Source organism: Pygocentrus nattereri, chromosome 18, assembly GCF_015220715.1.
Source record: "Pygocentrus nattereri isolate fPygNat1 chromosome 18, fPygNat1.pri, whole genome shotgun sequence".
Classification (NCBI taxonomy): Eukaryota; Metazoa; Chordata; class Actinopteri; order Characiformes; family Serrasalmidae; genus Pygocentrus; species Pygocentrus nattereri.
In genome coordinates, this window is record NC_051228.1 from 24,330,146 (window position 1) to 24,353,420 (window position 23,275).

A 23,275-nucleotide genomic window follows, 5' to 3' on the forward strand; every position below is an offset into this window, starting at 1 on the left:
ATGGTTGTCCTTCTGCAAGGTTCTCCTCTCTCCACGGAGGAACGCTGGAGCTCTGACAGAGTGATCATTGGGTTCTTGGTCACCTCCCTGACCAAGGCCCTTCTCCCCCGATCGCTCAATTTAGACGGCCGGCCAGCTCTAGGAAGAGTCCTGGTGGTTCCGAACTTCTTCCATTTACGAATGATGGAGGCCACTGTGCTCATTGGGACCTTCAACGCAGCAGTAATTTTTCTGTATCCTTCCCCAGATTTGTGCCTCGAGACAATTTTGTCTCGGAGGTCTACAGACAATTCCTTTGACTTCATGCTTGGTGTTTGCGCTCTGACATGCAGTCAACTGTGGGACCTTATATAGACAGGTGTGTGCCTTTCCAAATCATGTCCAATCAACCACAGGTGGACTCCATTTAAGCTGTAGAAACATCTCAAGGATGATCAGTGGAAACAGGATGCACCTGAGCTCAATTTTGAGCTTCATGGCAAAGGCTGTGAATACTTATGTAAATATGATTTCTTTGTTTTTTAATTTTAATACATTTTCAAAACTCTCGAGAAAACTTTTTTCACATGGTCACAATGGGGTATTTTGTGTAGAATTTTGAGGAAAAAGATTAATATAATTAAATTTGGAATAAGGCTGTAACAAAACAAAATGTGGAAAAAGTGAAGCGCTGTGAATACTTTCCGGATGCACTGTACATGTATTTGAATTAGTCCAGTTATGTTGAGCTGTGTGTTGGTTCCCACATGTCAGTGAAGAAACAGCTGTGGAGCTGAACCCATTGAACCGAAGGCATTTAACCTCCAATCTTATTTCACCAGAACTATAACACAAACAAATGCTGGTGTGCTTAAAGGGCATGTTTCAAACTGTACTTTCACACAGTGTTGATGGACTTCATCAACCATACTTCTTTCCAAATTACATTTTTTGTTTAATTTTTTTTTTTTGTGCAAAAGTGCAACAAAGGCTTTTATTGTCTACAGAGAACACTTAAGAAATGTACCGGAGGGTCTGTGCCAGCTACTGGGATATTACACTGCTCAGCCAGCCATGAAAAGTTTACATTATTGTGCTGAAAAAGGAGATTCTGACTAATAGTTGAACCTCAGATTGAGAGGAACAATGCGGATTCCGTCCCAGCTGTGGAACAATGGACCAGCTTTTCACCCTCACGCAGATTGTTGGGGCATGGGAGTTTCCCAGCCCTGTCTACATGTGTTTCGTGGACTTACAAGCATGTTCCCCAAGATATTCTGTGGGAGGTTCTGTGGGAGGTCCTCTGGGAGTATGGGGGGTGAGAGTTGCATCCGTATACTCTGCGTTAAGTCAAGCTCGTTCAGTGTCAGAGTTGGACTCTGCCAAACCTGTGCCTTGTCTCTGCTCCTGTTCGTAATATTCATGTACAGGGTCTTGAAGCATAGCCGAGGTCAGGAGGGCATTATGTGTGGAGGCTGGAGGGCGGTGCCTCTGCTATTTGTGGATGATGTTCTTTTAGGCTGGATCACATGGATGGTCTCCAGTGCTCATTGGAGCGTTTTGCTGTGTGAAGCAGTTGGTATGTGGATCAGGGTCTCCAAGTCTGTATCCATTGTTCAAGCCCAGAAAAGGATGGCATGCCCACTCCTGATAAGGGGAAAGGACCTGCCCCAGGTGGAGGAGTTTAAGTGTCTTGAGGACTTGTGATGGGAAAAGGGACGGGAAGAGGGATTGTGAGATCGGCACAGGCTGGGAGAGGTGGCAGCAGTAATGCAGTCATTGTACCGAACTGTAGTGGTGAAAAGGGAGCTGAGCTGTGGGTAATGAGCAAAAGAATGAGATCGCACATGGAAGCGATGGAAAAGAGCTTTCTTCATAGGGTGGCGGGCTACACTGTACTTGATAGGGTGAGGAGTTCGGTCATCCAGGAGGAGCTCAGAGTAGAGCTACCCTCCACATTGAGCCTACTGGGACAGGAACCTGGGGTTGTCCTAGGACCCGTTGGAGGGATTATATCTCAAAGTTGGCCTGGGAGCATCTCAAGGTTGCCTGGAATGAGCTGGAGGAAGTTGCAAGAGTTGCAAGAGACAGAGTCGTCTGGGATTGTCTGCTTTCCTGACTGCAACACTATCTGGATTAAGTGGTTAAAGATATATTATAACATAATTATTATTATATTATTATTGTTGTTGTTAACATTATGTCCTATTGCTGTCTATGGAAGCCCATTTCTACCACTGGAAAAAATGATAACAAAACAACATCAGAAGATTTGAGTTTTCCCTAGTTGTGATTTAACATCTCAGAATTATGATTTTCCTTCCCAAAATTATAAGAGCATTTTCTGATTTTTATGAACAAGTAAGTATTATGAGCTACATCATAATTATGAGATGTTTAGTCATAATTATGGGCTGTTAATTCATAACTATGAGAAATAAGTGATAATAATGAGAAAGTAAGTCATAATTGTGAGATTCTAAGTCATAATTATAAGAATGTAACTAATGAGAGGCGAAGTTATACCATTAATTATGGAAAATTTTGCATTATTATGACTAACGTTTAATTCCTCTATATTTATGTCCAGTGGCGGAGATGAGCTTCATAGATGTCATGAACAGTAAGAGAGACAAACAGGACAGCTTTCACAGTGAGAGGACATGCCATTCTGCATAGCCTTCTCTTCCCATTCCATTTTATTTTGGAAATAAACCACCGTTGTTTTCCATAAAAAAAATTGAAATCCCAGCAGTAGCTGGCAGCTGGATGGTGTTTAGTAGAGAAGAATCCTTGACAAATCACCACATGTAAGCTGTACTGCTGGGGATTTTCCTGTGCAAAGATGACGTTAACACTGTAGGTTAGTTATCCACTAGTGCAGGCTAACTGTTCATTCAGATAAACAAAACTCAAGTGTTCATGTAGGTAATTAAGATATAAGAGTTTTATTACCTTCAATGTATTATTAGCCAGCTGTCATTTGTGCTTATTTAAATTTTTGGCTTAATTTATCTTAATTTATCCATGTTATTTCAAGAGAAATCTTTCTTTGGACACCTAGCTACATTTTGAGTTCTAAACAGTAGAAGCATTCTTGTTGTTTATACCACACGAACCCATCTTCCACCGTTGGAAGATGCGAAATCTTAAAAGCCAAAAATAAGTGGACTCTGATCAACCATCGTTAGTAGTTGAGTGGAAGTTGAATGTCTAGCAGCTGCTAATTTAAAAGGCAATGTAGAGTGTGTGTGTGTGTGTGTGTGTGTGTGTGTGTGTGTGTGTGTGTGTGTGTATGTATGTATATATATATATATATATATATATATATATATATATATATATATATATATATATATATAATTGCCAAACGTATTCAGTCACCCATCCAAATCATTGCATTCAGGTGTTCTAAGATTTTAGAGTGGCCGAGTCAAAGTCCTGACCTAAATATCATTGGGATGCTGTAACAAGACCTTAAATGGGCAGTTCATGCACAAAAACCGCTCAATGTAGCCACATTAAAACAATGGTGCAAAGAAGACTGAGCCGAATTCCTCCAAAGCGATGAAAAAACTCACAGATTATCGCAGATGTTTAATTGCAGTTATTACTGCACAAACACAAACAAAAACTGCATTTGTGTGTAGTCATGTTGTCTTTATCTCATATCAAAACTACTTGGATGACCTTGGGATAAATACTTTTTTCACCGCACTGTATGTAGCAACTGTGCTCCAAAACCAGCCTGTTTTGAATTAGTAGTTTCTGTGATATGTCAAGAACCAACTTCTGAACCAATCTATTCACCTATTCACCCTACAGCTCTGTTTCAGAGTGACATTATTATAAGGAGTGTTTGGAGTGCCTTTTGAATGAGGCACAATACAGAGCAGCCAATCAGAACAGAGCTCATGTGTCTTACCAGTCTTAAAAGCACCATAACAAAAAACAGCGTGTTTAAGTGTAAAAGATAAAGACCAGCAAAATGAAAGAGTAGTAGAGTTACAACTCAGTGTTGTAAAAAGTAGTTTAATATTTTTAATTACTTATATTTGGAGCTTTGTATTTATTTTTTTTTAAACTTAACATTTTTTCTTGTGTCTTATTATTTTATTTAAGACTTTTGTCACAGAATGAACTCCAAATAATTGTAATCCAATTAATTAATTGTCCAATGTAATTACAGTTTAATTAAATAGTAATAAGCTACTTGAAGCAGTGGAATGAGAGCTAATATTAACTGTGTCAAAAGGAAAGTTGAAGCCAACCACGGCGTTCATGTATGGCAAGTTGAAGATTAAGGGGGACATGACTCTAGCCATTAAAATGGAGAAGATGATGGCCTTGATGAACAAGTCCAGGTTGTAGGATCAACCTGCCTTCTGCTTTATTTAGTGCCCACCTTTTTTTAAGGTGTTTAAGAGAGTGCCATTTTTATTAAACCATCAATTTAACAGAATGTAGATGTTTTCTTGTTATTCATGTTCTTTCCTGTAATGAAGACATTTGTCTTCTTTCTTGCAATAATATAACAATTACAGTGGCAGCCGGTTGATTATTTGTACTGAAAGCCATGTGCGCTGTGAAACTGAAGCTTTTTAGGTCATTTTTGATGTAGGTATTTCTATACAAGTGTTTTGAATTAGTCCAGTTATGTTCAGCTGTGTGCTGCTTCCCACACCTCCATGAAGAAACAGCTGTGGAGCTGAACCCATTGAACCAAAGACATTCAATCTCCAGTCACATTTCGCCAGAACTATGTCACTGATGTCTTGCTTTGGTAAATAAACATGACTGCAATTGAACTCTCTACAGTTCCTGTTTCTGTTTCAAATTGGACTGTATTTATTTCCAAATGTCTAATAACATCTGAAAGTGCTGCCCTTCCCACATTGCAAATATTTCAGGATTTATCTCAAGAAATGTGAGATGCATATTTTATATATAAGGACAGTTTGATCTTTATAAGAGGTTCTGACAATTTCAATTTCACCTTGACCCCTGAAGAAGGGGGTAAGTTATCCCCTCAATATCCTCTATTTTCACCTGTATTCTAGGGCGTTTAGAGCTTTTGACTAAGACTGAGAAAGAGCAGATGAACGCACTGTTCTCTGCTTCCTGGAAATCACTGCTCTCACTAATCAGCGGAAGACTTAAACGATATATTTCATGATGTAGTTGGATAACAGAACAGTTACTCTCTGTCTCATATTAAATGCTGACTTATATCAAAATACGAAATAACGAATGAAGTATCTTGTAATAATGACTTATTATAGCAAATTAATGATTTACTTTCCTGAAATGTAAATTATTCCAACATAGCATCTCAAAATATAAATATTTGAGAGAAGTAGTCATTATTCAGAGATGTTATCTACAGACATAGAAGTCATTATTATGAGGAAGTATGACATAATAATGAGATGCTAGGTCATAATTACTATAAAGTAATTCTTAATTATGAAATGCTGAGTTATAATTACACGATGCTAAGTCATAATTATGAGAAAGTAAGTCAGATATATGAGAAAGCTGTAACTGAGATGCTAAATCGTCATTACGAGGATGCACTTATGTGATGCTAGGTCATTATTATGCAATATTAATTCATAATTAATAGAAAGTCAACCATAAGTATGAGATGCTAGGTTATAAATAAGATTCTAAGCCATAGTTCTGAGAACGTCATAATCACGAAATGCTTAGTCAATATTGTAAGAACGTATTGTAATAACATAATTATGAGATGCTAAGTCATAATTATGAGATGCTAAGTCGTAATTATTAAAAAAAAATCTTCTCATTATTATGACTAAATGTCTATATATGTATGTCCAGGCGGAAGAGAGCTTCCATAGCCGTCAGAAACAGAGAGAGAAAGACAAGAGAAGAGTTTTCACAGTGACACGTAAGAGGACATGACGTTCAGCAAAGCCTGTCTCTCTAAAAGTCCCGTAAGAAAGAAAGGATAAAAAAGAATCCATTTTATTTTGGAAATAAACCGTCGTCGCGTTTCCAAAAAAAAAGTATAAATCCAACAGTAGCTGGCATCTCGATGGTGTTTAATAGCAAAGAAGCCTTGACAAATCACCCTATGTAAGCTCCTACTGCCGTGGATTCTCCTGCGCGAAGGTAATGTTAACACTGCTGGCATCTCTTTGTTTTGTTATGTAGGTTAGCTAACCGCTAATGCGGGCTAGCTGTCCGAATAGCGAACGTTATTCAGATGTACATAACTCAAATGTTCATGTAGGTCATCAAAGTATAACCGTTTTATTATCTTCGGTGTGTTATTAGTTAGCGAGCTGTCATTTACGCTTACTTAAGATGCCACCTGTGCGGTCAACTAGACGGCTAACTAGCCAGCTAAGCTAGCCAGTTAGCTAACGTTAGTCATTTATGTCACAAGCTGGCGATAAAGGTTCACTTTCGGTTTCTTGTTAATTTGCCGTTACAGGCTCTGAGGTGATATTAGTTGCACATGCTGTTTTGGTAGTTAAACATCTAAGCAGTAAACGAGAGTCGTCAAATAACGTTAGATCTGTGATCTTTGTTAGCTTTAGCTTAGCAGTGTGAATGGAGTGAGTGAAGATGATTGATGGTTGTTGAAGACAAAGCACATGAGTCCATGGCATCAACTTGTAGGTGTTAAGCTGATCCTTATCCTGGCCAGGTCATTTTTGGAATTATATATCAGTTGATAAACTCATCTATTTAAAATTCCAGTCAAAAATATAGCTATTTACTGAGCTCGTGATTGGTTGTAATTACTGTAACACTGAGGGAAAACAAGGTCTAACCTTATTCTGTATCTTCTCAGGGGACGACGCTCAACATGAACGATTGTTTGCACACCTCGGCGGAAAACTTATCTAAACTAGTGAAATGGGCTCACAGCCATGGAACTATCTGCACACTCATTCCCAACCTGAAGCACTTGCTTACGGAAGGCGCACATGGCAGCCTCACAGCACTTTGGGGTTGCAATGCTGGTCATGCATACCATTGGCCTTTAATGAGTTCCTGTAAAACAACCCATAAGGACCGAATGTTGTACCAGAGCAGCCGAGGGATCAGTTCGGACACACTTCTACAGAGTGCCACGGCCATGCAGAGCAGCTCTGCAGAAAGGTTTCTGGGCAGTGGGGCCAAAAACAAAGGTGACTCCAACCAAACCCAAGACTCCTGTGACTTCTCCAACTGTAGCGAACCGTCTGAAATGGACGACAATGCGGAGGAGTACAACAACCACCTGTTTGACATTGTCTGCGAGTCTTCTGCCACAGATGAAGAGGGAGACTCTGAGCCAAGGGCCACTGACAGGAAAAGGGGCCCCAAAGGGCCAGCGTCCGGAGACTGTGGTGATACTGGAGCGAAGAAGATCAAGCAAGAGCGAGCTGAAGACTATTACACTGTGGCTAACGCTCAAATCCCAGGTGGCTCAGAGGGTCCTCAGCCTTGTAGTGGGGTGTCCCACTCACCCAGACCGAATTCTCAGACTAGACCCTCGTCCATATCTTCAGCCCATCACAGGCCATCCTCTATGGATGGGGATTCAGTGGGAGTATCTTCATCACCACTGGAAAACATTTCACCATCTCTGGCCAAACCAGCACATGCTCCTGTAAGCGGTTCCCAGAGCAGAACACACATGAACTCCAACCCAGCAGCCAGTCAGAGTGCAGCATCCACAAGCCGACCTGGAAAGAGTGACCTGGTGGAAAGCCTTCCCAATGGCGACTTTGAGATATCGTTTGGAGATTCATCGGTCACGGGTAACCCCGAGATGGACATTCTAGCAGAACAGGCTCTCGGCGCAGAAGCAAAAGGGGACGGCACAGGTAAAGACTAAATGCACTGCACGTATTAATAATAAACAATAATACATTTCATGTTTGTTTCATGGCACATCTTCAAAAAAGCACTTTATAAGGATGATAAAAATGAGCTAAATGATTTGCAATAAAAAATTAAATGCAAAGACAGAATTAAAAGATAAATATAAGACAGCAAAATGTATGTAAAAATAAGACAAATTGTAACTGCAGGAAGGTAACAATTCTTTTTGTGTGATATTACATAAGTGTTGGTCAGTAAATAAGATTATCAGTCAGGCTTCAAATCAGTGCGCCATACTCGTGTTTGATTGTTGAAAGATTCCAGAAGCCATTCTCTTACCTTTCAGTCGTGTTCATTTGACGTTTCTGTTTTCTAAACGTTCTAAGGACGAGGGCAAACGCTAGAATGTTTTTTTTTTTTTTTTTTTTTTTTGGTGTACTTTGGTCTTAAATTTTCCTTCACACGTTTCACATTTTAACTGTTTTGTTTAACTGTTTTAAAAGTCAGAACTTTAAAACCTGACATAAAGACTATAAACTGTCCTTGACCAAATGTGAGATCTTTTGGAGAAATCAGGTTTGTTCACAACTCCCAGAGCCCTTATGTTAGATGATGCATAGAGGCTGGTGACACCTGGCATCAACATGCATGATTTTCTCTGAGCAGATCACGTTTCGATTTGTCTTTGACCACATGAAAATCCAGATGTAAACAAACATTGGACACACTGGGATCAGGTTACGATCTCAAACCACATTTGGAGGTGGTCAGAGACAGATCTTGACCACATTCAAGTCAAGTGTAAATGTTATGCTATATCAATGTGCAGTTACATAAGTCTTAGCTTCTGTATTGTATCTAAAATGTCTCCTGGATGGTAGCGCCAGCTGCCAGAGTTTGCTAAGTTTTCTCCTTCACAAATGAATCCAGTTTGTTGCTTGTAAATGATTTTTGTGATATTTGACAGCATATAATACATTAGTAGTAACAGGCGAGAAACCTTATTTGCAGTAGGCTACCAGAAGTAAAACAGAAATAAAGAATGTGTTATGATTTTCATGCAGGAAAGTACAATTAGATCATATTTGATCACTCTGGGGACACATTTTAGTGAAAAATGGAAATGGTCAAAGTATAACCAGTGATGATTCAGACAACAAGCTTGTTAGTACCAGGTGTAAACAAGCTCATTATGATGTAGACAACATTTCAAAAAGGCTCTAAATGAAACCATATAGAACACTCTCCGTTAATCTGAGGAATCCTTTCATAATGCAAAAAACCCTTTAAACATGTAAAAGGTTCTTTTGAGTGTTCGTGGTTCTATATAGGCCCGTTTTCTTTACTGAAGAACCATATTTTTAAGTGTTTAAGGTGTGTCTGTGCGGCATGTGATGTACTGACCTTTGTGAGTGCAGTTCAACGGCAGTAATCGGCAATGATGGAAAATCAAAATGTTCTGTTTATAATGGCTCTGCTGAATGGGTTACGTGTGAGTAAAATGGATGAAAAACTAAAAACATGTTACTGAGCCTCAACATAAATAGGGTACATTTATTTCAAAATGGTACAAAATACATAAATCTTGCTTCTGAAGGATTTGGATCAATTCTAGGAACAATTTATTTTTGCGGTAGGACAGTGCGTGTGTCTGTTTCTGAGAAAACACGATCTGCACCCTGCAAGAGGCTTTCCCTTCAACTCTGTACCCTAACATGCCCTCATAGACTTGTACTGGCTCCCTGATGCAGTTCTTTTTTCAAATGCAAAAGCTTTTTTCTACGTTCTTATATACATTCTCTACGAGTTATATAGAAATCTTCTATATCATTTTTTATACAACTGGTCTTTTTATACAAACAGTCTGCTTACTAAGCAAGCTGATGCTACACAGATATCAACATAAAAAAATTTTTAAAAGGCAATGCACATTGATTTTCATTTTAAACGTAAAGCTTAAGCTTTATTCATACAAAAGATTGGAAAATATGACTTTATTTTCCTTAATCTGGTAATAGGCCTTCATTTGGATGTTGTAAACAGAGTATCTAGTTAAACACTGTTGATTTTATATTCTTCTAAAGATTTGTTGGATCTTTAGCACAGCATGTTGACCATGCCAAGCTAAATATGGCAAAGAATTAACCCTGAGGAGTGCTGTTTTTCTGTACAGTTTAATATCATGGGTTTTAGAAATCAGTTGTCTGTAAGGTTTGATGTCGTAGTTTTGAATGAGTATGTGAAGGTTCAACATCTGTGCATGTGAAAACATGCATGCATTTATTTGTTTACATTTTATTTGTATATTTCTGTATTTGTTTTAAAGCAGATTTCTTATGTAAAGTTATTGAAACCTTAATTTTTGCCTTAATTTATCCATATTTTTTTCAAGAGAAATCTTTCATAGGACACCTACACTTCGAGTTCTAATTCTTATCGTTTAAACAAAATGAATCCGAAAGAAGCAAAGGGCGTCTTAAAATCTTAAAAGCTCTAAAAATAAATGACTTTGAGCTAGCATGGTTAAGAAGCTTAATATCTCGCAGCTGGTAATTTAAACATGGCTGGACTCAGTTCCTACTGCATGCTCCCACTCTGAAATAAAGGAGTAAACTGTTTTGTGAAGATGCTCTGTGGATATTTGAAATTTCCGTCAAGATGAAAAATGGATGATGCGCGTTATAACGACCAATCGAAATAATACAAGGTGAGTGTATTTTGGACAGTTTCTATTTGTAGCATAAGAAAATCTCACCATGTTTTTTAAATGCATATAATCAATAAAAATACATCCAGATCATTTGGTTTGCATGACAGACGTATTTAAATAAATGCAGCAAATTTCCAGTGCATTATGTGGATAAAATATCATTTGATCACATTTACAGGTTCTCTTGAAAAGAAGATGGAAAAAAGGTTCTGAATGCCTTCCATGGTTAGTTATTTGTGCAAGAATTTTATGTCTTCACTGTATTATGATCATACTGTTAACTTAAATGACTTTATTATTAGCTAACATGGAACATCATAATTTTGTATTTCAGGTACGTGAATGAGGCAAATGAATTTGGAAGGAAACTTTGCATAATTGCAAATAAAATAATTCCAATTTCTTTGTTGAAAATGTTTTTTTTTCCCGTTTTTAACTCTGTCGGCCGGCCAAGGGTGTAAATTTACTGTTTCTCTCCATGATTCATAGCAGTCCTCTACTAATAAGGACATTGTATGACAATTGCTTTGGTTTCTGTTTGTCAGATATTAAAACAGGACTGAAGAAACTGTCTCTTCTTTCATATTAACTGCCTGATGCCACTTTTGAAACCCCTTAAACTGTAGGCGTGTTATTCAGTTATTAATTTTGGAACCTATTATTGAGTAACTACTATGAAGTTATGTATGTAGAAGAGTGAGGAACAGAAGTGTGTCCCAACATGCAGGCCCTTAGAGTTTAAGGGTGTTAAAAATGTGTTTCTTCTTTTTTTTTAATATTACAGTTTCATTTCTAAAAATTCTCTCAGCTCTTTGTTTGAGCTAAATTAGTGTTAAACTTGCACATCGGATGTGTTACAGGCTGCTTGGCTCCTTCCAGTCTGAACTCAGAGGAACACTTCTGGCCTTCCACATCAGAGTTTTCCCCAAATGCTGAGAGACATTCTGAAGATAGAAAAGAGCTTGAGGAATTCATCACAACCATTGGTGAGATCTGCGTCTGTCATTCAGTACTTTTGCTTTGTATTTTAGCTTAAAGGGCTCATATCTTAAAGCACTTAAAGCAAAATATCCTTGCTTTTTTTAAATAAGAGTTTGAAGTAGTATGTAAACATCACTTAAGTTTCAAAATGCCCATTCACTCCCCAGTTCATACAATCCATATATGGAGACTAAGCTGGCTATTTTTATGATATCATACAAAAACAACTCCTTAAATACATGTATTCGCCTGTCCTGCCTTTATCACTTTAGACCTGCTTGTCCACGATGAACGACACTTGATCAGAACAGAGAACATTTACACGTCACTGTCGGAGCAAAACCTTGTATCTCCAAGATGGTAACATTAGTAGAGACCAACCTTTCTTGACTTTTAATGGAACTTTTAAAGAAAGTAATTTTGGACCATTTCTATTTACCCACTTGTCATAAAATAGGATAGGATAGGATAGACTTTTAATATCTCACTGGGGGAAATTTACATTGTTACAGCAGAATACACAGTAAGCAGATAAAGAGCAGTAAGTAGACAAAGATGTGCATCATACAAAATACTAAATATAAGATATACTATAGAAATAAATAAATAAACAAGGCATCTGTTAGCAGAAAAATATAAACAATAAAAATAGAATTAAGAAACTACAAATTTACAGTTACACAATGTAAAGAACAGCTTGTTTTTTAAATTATGTAAAAAAATTAAACAATGACAAAAATGGAGATTCGAAAGTAACAGTATATCAGTCTTAAAGGCAGAACTGAAAATGTTTGTTTACTTGTAAGGGATAAAGAGATGTTGGAAAATGATCATGAAAAAAGTGAATTATGTCTGTTTTTGGTACATACAACCACACAAATGTCATGCTGATCTCAGTCAATAATATAAAAAGGAAGGAAGTGTTAGATATGGGCCTTTTTAAAGCACAATGTGAAATAAATGTTTAGGTAGATGGAGGAGCAAGAGAAAAGCCTGCTAAGTTTTCAAAAAACTGTTGATTTTAAATTTTGACTCAATTTGACCAATTTTGCCAGCGACGTGTTGATGTATTTAATTTTTTGTAACCAATTGTGACACTTCTCTTGCAGATCCTATAACGTTGCAAAACCTTCAGGCAGTCATCTCCCGAGTCCTTGTGATTCATGAAAGAGCTCGTGTCCCAGAGGCCAGTCCACCCAGGCTCGGAGTACAGGAACTCTTTCCAGGCTGTGGACTCTACCTGCCCACGTCAAAACTGGCCACCATGCACCAAGAATCCAGGCAGGACAGCATGAGGCTCTTTCACCTTCTATTTGAACACTTCTTCAGCGAGGAAGACCTTATTGGGGCTGTGGCTTTTGGGAAGAGGGGCAAAGTGCCTGATGGAAAAAAAATCCTGGACAGAAGAACCGTTGATGGGATCATAGGTATTTTATATATGAATATTTTTCATGATCGATTCTTCACAGTTTTTCCAGTCTGTTCACAATTTTGAAGTGGATAAAAAAAATTTTTTTGAAGTAAAATGGATTTAATTTCTTTTCATTTTGATTACAGCTTATGTCCTGCATTGCTCCAGTTTGGAAGGATGGACATCTGTGGAGTCAGCCAAGCTGAAGAAAGCCTGCATCAACAAATGCAGGTTGAGAATTGGTCAGAGGAAAAAACTAGCACAAAAGTCATATCTTTTCCACAGTCCGCAGAAGTCGGGGCCTTCGTATATGTGAGACTATTTGGAGATCCCCCAGCCTCTTCAGTCACAACTCTCCGTTGTATTAGTGTGATCAGTGTTATTATTGCTGATATTTTGTAAATGTACATGGACCAAACAAAGTACTGATTTTGTTTTCTTGGTCACTGGTTAGACCAGGCAGGTCCTTGTTTGCTGCCTTTTAAAGATGCAGTCAGAACCATTTTTAAAACTTTTCAGTAGTGTTGAAAAATCACAGAAAAAACTGTCTCAAAGAATTGACAAGACAAATGTTTGGTATTGACACTCTTGTTGTTTCTAAATAGTCTCTTCAGACCTCCCACTGCTAGCTTACCAGCTGACAAATGCAACTCTCCGTGTAGAATTCATGTATGAGCTTTTTAATGACAAAAACATGCTGATCAGTTCCCAGTGACTGTGCTGTGCCCGATACACATACACTCCCAGTACAGCACCCACTAACATGTCATTGTCATGTGAGTATAATTTGTGTTAAGAATGATCCAGGATTCAAAGAATATCTGCCTGGTCAGCAGTGGTCCTGTGGTGATCCCTTTCCATTGATGGACAGGGCAGATAAATTGTGCAGTAACATATCGGCTACAGACCATAATTGAAAATCTGTCAAGTGGAACTATATAGCAGGTGTTTCTGAAAAATGGCCAGTGAGAGTAGGCACAATGTACAAGGTAAGGTGCAGTTCAAGTAGTTAAGTAGTTTTAGGTTCATTGAGTCTGCACTGGAGCTGGCCGATGTATAGAATATTTTTGAGATATTTGAGAAAACACGATCTTAATGAGCATTTTATGAGGGCAGTGACTGCATAAAAGAGACTTTCTTGTCTTAGAAGTTTGAGTAAGATAAGCTGCACTAGTGCAGTGGCAAGTTTAAGAAAAGTGGTTGAATAGCATTTGCAACTCACGGCCCACATAATGATTCGATCATTTTTTTTAATGACTCCCCTAAAAAAGGCAGCTGATTTTGTTCAGCAGCTACCAAAAGTCAGGCTAAAAAGCTAAAGGCTGCAAAGTTTTCAGTTCTCGCACATGTGAAGCCTTGCACTAGGTACTCATTGCTGCATTTTCTTCACTTTGGTTAATACTGTTTTTTCTGTCTGAGTTAAGGTGGCCACTTCACTTTGGTGGTTTATTGAAAGATCCTGATTTTGACCATTTTCAATGATGGATGTGATTAAAAAGTGGAACGTTCTACATTTACTTGCACTGAAAATATAAATGTAACTACCTAGTATATTCCCAGACCAGTCAGTGAGCTCAAAAATGAATGTTTCATTTTTGCTAATGATGACTATAGCAATATTTGTCATGCTTCAAGTTATAGTTAAATGTCTAAATTGTTATAAATTTTGGTGTTGAGAGGGGGGTGGGGAGCAGTCGCCTAGCAGTACCACCCCACCTGGGCCTACTGGATGAAAGCCACTGGTGTAGAAAACATTCCTTCACTGGAAGTGATTGCCCTATTCAGGCAAGACTCACTCCTGAAGTTGCACTTGTTTACAGTTGTAAACTGGCTGTAAACAGTTGTAAACAAGTCACAGAGAGGAAGGGTAAAGGTTTGGTACAGTACTAATAATGTCCCCAGAGTCCTTTGCAGTACCAGTACTATAAAAAACTGTTATATCCTATCAGTCTTGTTCATTTAGGGTGTTTTTCCACTGCACAATCAGAAAGCTCTGACTCAAATGGAAACCAACAGGAACGTGGGGTTCTAGTTTTACTGTTTTCCACTTTTTGAGAGACCACTGGATCTATCTTAAACACTCTACAGCGTCTGATTTGGCTGTCTTGCTAGCTAATTAGCCTAACTTACTGGTCAATATGAAGCGATATATTACACTGTTCTGTGCTCACACACTTGCACAAATGTCCACATTTACAAAGAATCATGTGTAGAGTCAAGCAAAGCCTTATTTTTTCTCTTTAGAATATGACTTGAAGCATCAGCCTTCTTGTTTTCTATAGCTTAAGACTATTTTTGCTGAGAGGAAATAATACAGTGCGCTTTTTTCGATGCTTAACCACTCATGTAAATGTCAACAATCACACAGAATATCAGGCTGTTAAATATGAATACAACCACTTGTTCTGTGAAGGCTAGCATAAATGCTAATAGCATTAGCTTTGAAGTAGCTTTAGCAAACTACTAACAAAGCAATAACGATAAGTAGTAATTGTAAAAAATAGCAATCGACACATTAGCAAACTGTTCTAGTTTCTGGTGCATGTATTGGTGAAATAATGGTGCTTGGTTACCTGGGGGAGTAAAGAACTGCAACATGGTCATTCATGCAAGTGTTACCATTGACTTAGGAGAACATCCTTGAGTACTATTAGGTCTTGTTGGTATTAGTCTTCAGCAGGTACTGAAAACCATAGAGTTAGAGCTTGCAGCGCTGGACTGATGACCAATGGGGTGGGGTGGGGTGGGGGGGGTGGGGGGGTTTCCAGTTTTCTGGTGCCAAAGGTTCCAATACTTTGTGCAGTGGGAAAATCCTCTTGGTAAATAAAACAAATCTGAATTATTTTAACTTTTTTTAAAATACTGTATTTTACTATTTAAAGCAGTAAATCTTTTAAAATATTCCTCCAAAATATGGTTCTTCTGATTAAAGTAATATTATTAAGTCTTTGGTGAGAATGCACGAATATCAGGTTACACAGTCATCACTGAAAGGCTGAAGAATATCATGATATTATTTTTAAACATATTGCGCAGCTGTAATCAGCATCACATTAACTCTTCATCAAACAAAGTATGTGCAGCAACATACAGAAACATAGGAGTCTGTGCTTGTATCTGTAGGTGCCCATGTTTTCCATCCTGCTGCACCTGCGCGTGGTCTGAGATGGCAAGATGGACCTTGGAATTAGTCCTTTTAATGGTTTCCCCGTTTCAAATTTATTTATTGCTGTACTATTTATTTCTGCTTTAGATAAACCTTTTTAGAGCTTAATGCTTTATATACATGCTTGTGTGAACTCTACTCCAGTGTGCATTGCATTGCCTGCTCAACTCATAAATGGATCTCTGCTGCATCATTTCCACAGTTTTAGCTGTACATACGTGTGTGTGTGTGTGTGTGTGTGTGTGTGTGTATATATCATTTGCTTTGAGAAATATATGTACAAGCAGCTGTAGACTCTAAAGGACTTTGGTGAGTACATCTGAAGAGACTGAAGACTCAACACTATGGTATACTAATAGTCCAGTATCACAAAATATGTGAAAAAATTCCGTAATCATTCACTTTTATCCCATATATGAAAATGAGTGAACTTTGTCTGTGCTGCAATCTCTGTTTGTTCTCGATGTGTAAATAATTGGTTTTTATATTTGATGCATCATGAGTGGTCTGATTTGTTATTTTCTAACCAAGGATTGTAATAAAAATATTATAGAACATAAATACATGTTTTTGTGTGGTCATTTTGAAGTAGCTCTATATTTTTGATTCAGTGATGTTGAACAACACCATTAATATTGGCTTGTGTCAGTGATCAATTTTGGTACAACTAACATTTCATATGTTTCGCAGTGTTTGGTGCATTATATTTGAAGCTTTCAGATTTTGCTCTCTATTAAATTAGTACAGTAAAAAATTTTTCATCTCTTTCTGAACCAGTGCCTTTTGCTATGTATGAGATAGAGAAGCTGAAGGCTCTTCTGCAGGCTGAGAGGAGTAAAAGCGTGATGCTCGGGGAAACCATCAGCAGTCTCAAACAGGACAAAGAGCTACTGCAGCAGGAACTTAGTAAAAAGGCAGAGCTTATCTGTGAATTCCTCCAAGACCAACTCCGGCCAGGTATGCAGCTAAGTTCATACAATACATTGCGACCAAACAAATCAGTAAATATTCATGCATGATAATTAAGTAAGTGCCTTAACAAAGCAAACATATTCATCAGTCAGGTGGGGTAATTATACATGGGTTTTAAATTCTTGAGAAGACTAGTGACAGAATGAGTGTGTTTGTGTGCAGACTGTTGGACAAGATACTAGATCTTGTGAGGAGAAGTGTGTTTTACTGCATATATTTGAGAGAGATAAAAGAGTAATTAGGCCCTTAAACTGCTGTATATGACGCAGGCTTTGGTTCCTAACTCTTACAACTATGTTACACATTATTTCATTATTAGTTACTGAACTATTCATAGTAGTTATTGAATAATAAGTCTTGGAATAGCCCTTAAAATCCCAGTCTTATTACATACTAAGGCTTATTATTCAGTAACTACAGGGACTTGCAAATGCAAACGAGTTGAGCTATTCTTAGGTTGTAGAAGTGTGTAATAAAACTTGTGTAAAAAATGGCATGTAAGGAGTTAAACAAAGGAATTAAGTATGTCTTTGAGGTATGGTGACCACTGCTGGCTGTTTTGTGTCTTTGTCAGAAAAGAGACGAGGTCATCCTTCCAGTCAGATGGAGGCGGGAAGCTCCCATCAGCTGATTGGTTCGTTCCCTGAGGAGGGCGCTCCCTTTGAGCCACCAGCACTTTTTGACTCCTTTGAAGAGGTGGAGCTGCATCCATTAGACCGACAGAGGACCATCAAGATTTCTTCTAAGAGAAACAGGGATGGAGAGAACACTCGAGTCAGAAGTATGTGAGAGGCTCTGTAGCCATAGTCATAGTAATTCCATTACTGTTAGTACTATAACTATTATTAGTTATTCAGTTATATATGAATATTAAAAGACAAATGAAAAGAAATACATATTAAAAGAATTCCTGTCTCACAGTGCATATTAAAATTCTTAAAGAAGATAGAATAGTTTTGTCACAAAATCAGATTTCCAGTTCCCTCTTTAACCAAAATGTAGTCAGCCAAAACCTGTTTGGCCTTTCAGGTTTGCTTCTTTGGTTTTGCCCCAGAACAGTGTGCTCTGAGGCTAATGTAGTTAACAGTATGATACATTCACTATATTGCCAAAATTATTCACATACCCAAGTCCAAATCATTGAATTCAGGTGTTCCAATCACTTTCGTGGCCACAGGTGTATAAAACCAAACACCTAGGCCTGCAGACTGCTTCTACAAACATTTGTGAAAGAATGGGTCGCTCTCAGGAGCTCAGTGAATTCCAGTGTGGTACCATGATAGGATACCACCTGTGCAAGTACAGTCGTGAAACTTTCTCGCTACTAAATATTCCACAGTCAACTGTCAGTGGTATTATAACAAAATGGAAGAGATTGGGAACAACAGCAACTCAGCCACAAAGTGGTAGGCCACGTAAAATGACAGAGCGGGGTCAGCGGATGCTGAGGCGCATAGTACGCAGAGGTCGCCAACTTTCTGCAGAGTCAATCGCTACAGACCTCCAAACTTCTTGTGGCCTTCAGATTAGCTCAAGAACAGCCTTACATCACCAAGCGCAATGCAAAGCATTGAATGCAGTGGAGACGTGTTCTCGAATCACGCTTCTCTATCTGGCAATCTGATGGATGAGTCTGGGTTTGGTAGTTGCCAGGAGAAATTGTCTGACTGCATTGTGCCAAATGTAAAGTTTTTCAGGAGTTGGGCTCGGCCCCTTAGTTCCAGTGAAAGGAACTCTTAATGCTTAAGCAGACCAAGAGATTTTGAACAATTTCATGCTCCCAACTTTGTGGGAACAATTTGGGGATGGCTCCTTCCTGTTCTAACATGACTGCACTCCAGTGCACAAAGCAAGGTCCATAAAGGCATGGATGCGGGAGTTTGGTGTGGAAGAACTTGACTGGCCTGCACAGAGTCCTGACCTCAACCCAAAAGAACATCTTTGGGATGAATTAGAGTGGAGACTGCGAGCCAGGCTTTCTTGTCCAACATCAGTGTCTGACCTCACAAATGCGCTTCTGGAAGAATGGTCAAAAATTCCCATAAACACACTCCTAAACCTTGTGGAAAGCCTTCCCAGAAGACTTGAAGCTGTTATAGCTGCAAAGGGTGGGCCAACATCATAGTAACCCTAAGGATTAAGAATGGGATGTCACTTAAGTTCATATTTGTGTGATGAGCGAATACAGGGTAAGTAAAAAGTTGCAGGACAGTTTTTATTTTATTTTGTATTTTATTATCGACTTTTATCTTTGGGGTTATCTCAAACAAATTGTGTATGCTGAGAAAATCCGCAACAAACACCACCTTCAGCACCGTATCGTGGAGGCTTGTGACAGCATAAAAAATAAAATAAAATAAAACGGTGTCCTGTGCCTTTTGACTCACCCTGTACTTTTGCCAATACAGTGTATGTCTCAGTATGTGCTAATGTCCTAAACATAAACGTAGACTTACTTTGCTCTGCTTTAAGCTGTAGCTCCACTATAGCCACTTTTCTTGCATCTCCAGCAGGAAACTTTTTCACAAAATCAGAGTAGTTTCTTGTAAAATATCTTATTGTAAATGTGTAACTTTTTATGAGACCAAAGTCACTTCTCATTCTCCAGCTTCTTGAGCAAATTTTCCCGTTCCTCCATAAATGGTGTATGAGGCACCAGAGTGTAAATACTCAAACTGAGAATTTGAAGAAGAAGCTGGCGAATGAGAAGCTGATTTCGTGACCTTTTAGTGTTTCAGTTTCTTGTTGCCGATTAAATGTAAAACAGGAAACCAGCCTGAATGCTTATACACACAAATAAGCCAATTCGTCTCCAAATTATGGATGTTCATCTTAAATCTTTCTCTTTGCCTTTTCATTAACTGCTAGCAAGGTGAGCATTTAAGACCATTTATTGCCTAAACTGCGCTAGAATGATCTGCAGACCTTCATTTTACCGCAAATAATTTTATAATAATAATTTCCGCTGTTTGTCGCCACAACAGGGCAGTAAAGGAACTTGGTTACAGTTAGCATGGTTCTCTATAAGCTACTGTTCTGTGTAATCCAGCAAACATACCCTGTTGTCACAAGGTTTTCTGTTCTTACAACGTTACTACATTGTTGTCAAAAGGTGGTGCTGTTTACGTTGTCTGAACAAGGTTGTCATGACGTTGTCACAACCTTATTATTGAGTAATGTTGCCATACAGTATTATGACTACCTGTTGGCAACTTATAAAAATTCCATAATGCCCAACGAAATGGAAGTTATGAGAAATCTAGAAGGTTGACGTTATCTGACAACATTATCTGACAACATAGTCAGATAAAGTTGTTACAACTTTCTAAGGAATTACACTTCAACGTTGCGACAACATTCTGGGCACCAAAACAATAGGTTGTCATAACGTTATAATGTAACTGTGTTTGCAGGGAAGCTATGTTAGCCTCATAGCTTCAAAACAAAAGAAGCAAACTTATAACAGTAAACATATCTAATTGACTACATACTACTAATTATTTTAGTTCTGATCCCATGGTTGATATTCCGATACCAGTAGCAATATTGAAACTTTTAATGCTTTATATATACGTAAAAAAGAGAATTCTTTTCATGTACTGTGAAAACCTGTACCACTGGACATTAATAATAAAAAGAAATCATTAATGAAAGCCTTTCTATTAATGTTAAATAAACATTTGCCTAACATTACTGTTTGTTTAATACTACTGATTATTTAGCTTACTGCTTAAAAACACTTAGAATTGATTCTTGAAATGAAATATCAGGATCAAATGAATATTTCAGTATTGCTACCCATAGTAAACTAATGGAAATTAAAGGAAAACACCAGCAGGTCATTGGTTGATTAATTACTATGATTCACACAAAAAAAAACACAAAATGTATTTTCTTCTTCAAAGAACGCTTCATAATTTTGCAGACACTATTTCTTTACTGTTACTGAGTTTTCTTGTGAGAACTGTTGCTTTATGATTTTTGCAGGTCATGATCTCAAAGGCTCATAATAAGCAGCAGATGAAGCACTAACTCACCATATCTCACTCTCCACAGTGAAAAATGTTGTTGGGGTGATCGCTCGCTACATGACTGCTCTGCAGGAGTTCCGTCGGAGTGTCTCCATGAAAGTGGCCTTCGACCGGGTTGGAGTGGACCGTAACACCATCTCCAGGACAGCGGCCATCGCAGAGCTCAGCCTGGCTGCTCCAGAGGTCTTCCATGCCCTGCCTCCTTGGGACGAAAAGGAGGAGACGCTAGCCCACTACGCAAGCAGGTGCAAGCAGGCAATGGATGACAGCATCAAGGCCAAGATCAAAGCCATGAAGGCAAAGGGGGAACTTTTACCAATCGTCAGTAAATAAAGCTCACCTATGGATATCTTTGTCCACATTATGTGAGGGACATTCTAAAATGTTTAATGTGAAAAAAGGCTGACTGTGACTTAATGTGCTAAAACAGTGACCTAGTCGAACAAATTTCTCACAGCTTACTGGTCACAAACATCTGTTGTCAGAAGAAAAAAGCTAATCTAAAAACTAACTTATTTTTATGTTACATGTTGTTCTCTCCATTCAAATCCAATTATAATGATTTTAATGTGGGTTAATGTACTAAAATATTGACCCAGGAAACCACCATTTTATCATAACCATCATCAAACAATTAAATGTGTATCTTTTAGTAAACAAATTATTTAAGAAATTTCAGTCAGGTTTTCATTCTAAACATAGCACTGACACAGCATAAATGCTGATGGGCAAAATCCAGTTGATCGCAAGGTTCTAGTCCACCATCTTAAAAACTGGGAAGGCCTCACAGGCGCCGTTTTAGAATGGCTTCATCCATCAAAAACATTCTTGTGGAGTCCCACAAGGCTGGGTTTTAGGGCGTTTAGGTTCTTTAGGGCTTTTCTTTTTGTTACCTCTAATTAACGTTGCCAAGAAGAATTACATTGTACGTTTTTTGTACAATTGTTCGTTTCCACTCCTTCTGAAAGTCTAGACACTGACAGGCTTGGCAGATAGAAAAAAATGTAAATACCGATCCTTGGTACTAAAACTCAGAGAAAAATCTTTGTGAGAACAAGGCTCTTTTATTTAATACACTAAGCCTGAAGTACAAAACCTGGATGTACTTTTAGTTCTTTTATCCTGCACATAGACACAGACACTAAAGACAATTTTTTATCATCGGCGATACTGCTAAATAGAAGTATTACAAAAGTTCATCCTTTTCTATTCCAGAGTGATGCAGTGAAACTTGCATTTGTTACATGCAGAGTTGATTAATGTGATGCTCTTTTAACTGGGTTTATGGGTTTCCCCCTCATTTTGAACAAACTGCATTTTTCTGCCTGGACCCTTTAAGATGGATTTTACAGTTATTTTACTAGTTATTAAAGCTCCAACTGGCCTTAAATCACCTGCATACCTCACAGAAAACCTGTTTATGTTCAAGCTCCTCCAGCCATGAAGAGGCTTTTTCTATTATTATGCTTCAGAGCTTTTATGAGACAGTCAAGCTCAGTGCACACTTTTAAGAAACATCTGAAAAAGTCTTTTTATTTTAGCTTTTAATTTAAGCTATAAACCTCAGCAACTTATATAGTAATATAGGGTATTGCTGCTTCTAGGTCATTGTTTAGTAAATTAAGTCAGGTTTTTTTTCCACATTAGGTGTTTTTGAGTGCCCTATGTGATGCCCTCTAAGTGACCTATCCTACTTTTTCCATGCCACTTTAACCCATTTCTCCTGTTGCCTCTGCCTTAGCGGGTAATTTGCAGTTGAGAAACTGCTGACTGTTGAAAAAACACTACAAGTCAGTTACCTTTGGTGTCTAGCTTGGTTGTTATAGGAGTCTTCACACTAAAGTATAAGACGTTATTGTTTTTATGTGTCTTGTATTAACTTTGACTGCTATGACCAGTATTGACCTCAGTGTCAGACACTCTTCTTTGATTATTAGGAGAATATTGATCAGTCCGTTTTTTCCTGATTAATGCATGCTTATTTGTCACAAACTACAAAGTCTGTGTTTTTTTTTTTTTCCATGGTGCCTCCCCCCACCAGCCACCCCGCCCCACCCCACACCCGTAACCTTCAAAGTAGTTTCACATTGTATTATCTCAAGGTGATGAGTGTCACTATAACACATCATAGCTGGTGGTTTCACTGGCTGCCAGTAATAAACTGGACTTCAAAAAGCTCA

At 38.2% G+C, this 23,275-nt stretch overlaps 1 protein-coding gene across 2 annotated transcripts; it reads left to right on the forward strand.

The window, feature by feature from the left end:
* Positions 1 to 6,805: 6,805 nt before the first annotated feature.
* Positions 6,806 to 23,275, forward strand: LOC108433506 (uncharacterized protein KIAA1958). Of its 2 annotated transcripts, none has more exons than XM_037547315.1 (4): positions 6,806 to 7,826; positions 16,870 to 17,049; positions 17,639 to 17,845; positions 21,121 to 23,275. In XM_037547315.1, the coding sequence occupies exons 1-4, from the start codon at positions 6,821 to 6,823 to the stop codon at positions 21,426 to 21,428; spliced, it is 1,701 nt and encodes a 566-aa protein (XP_037403212.1). In that variant the 5' UTR covers positions 6,806 to 6,820; the 3' UTR covers positions 21,429 to 23,275. The 2 variants fall into 2 exon arrangements, with proteins under 2 accessions (XP_037403212.1, XP_017563614.2); XM_017708125.2 differs by lacking the exons at positions 16,870 to 17,049; positions 17,639 to 17,845; positions 21,121 to 23,275 and adding exons at positions 11,395 to 11,520; positions 12,625 to 12,942; positions 13,073 to 13,820.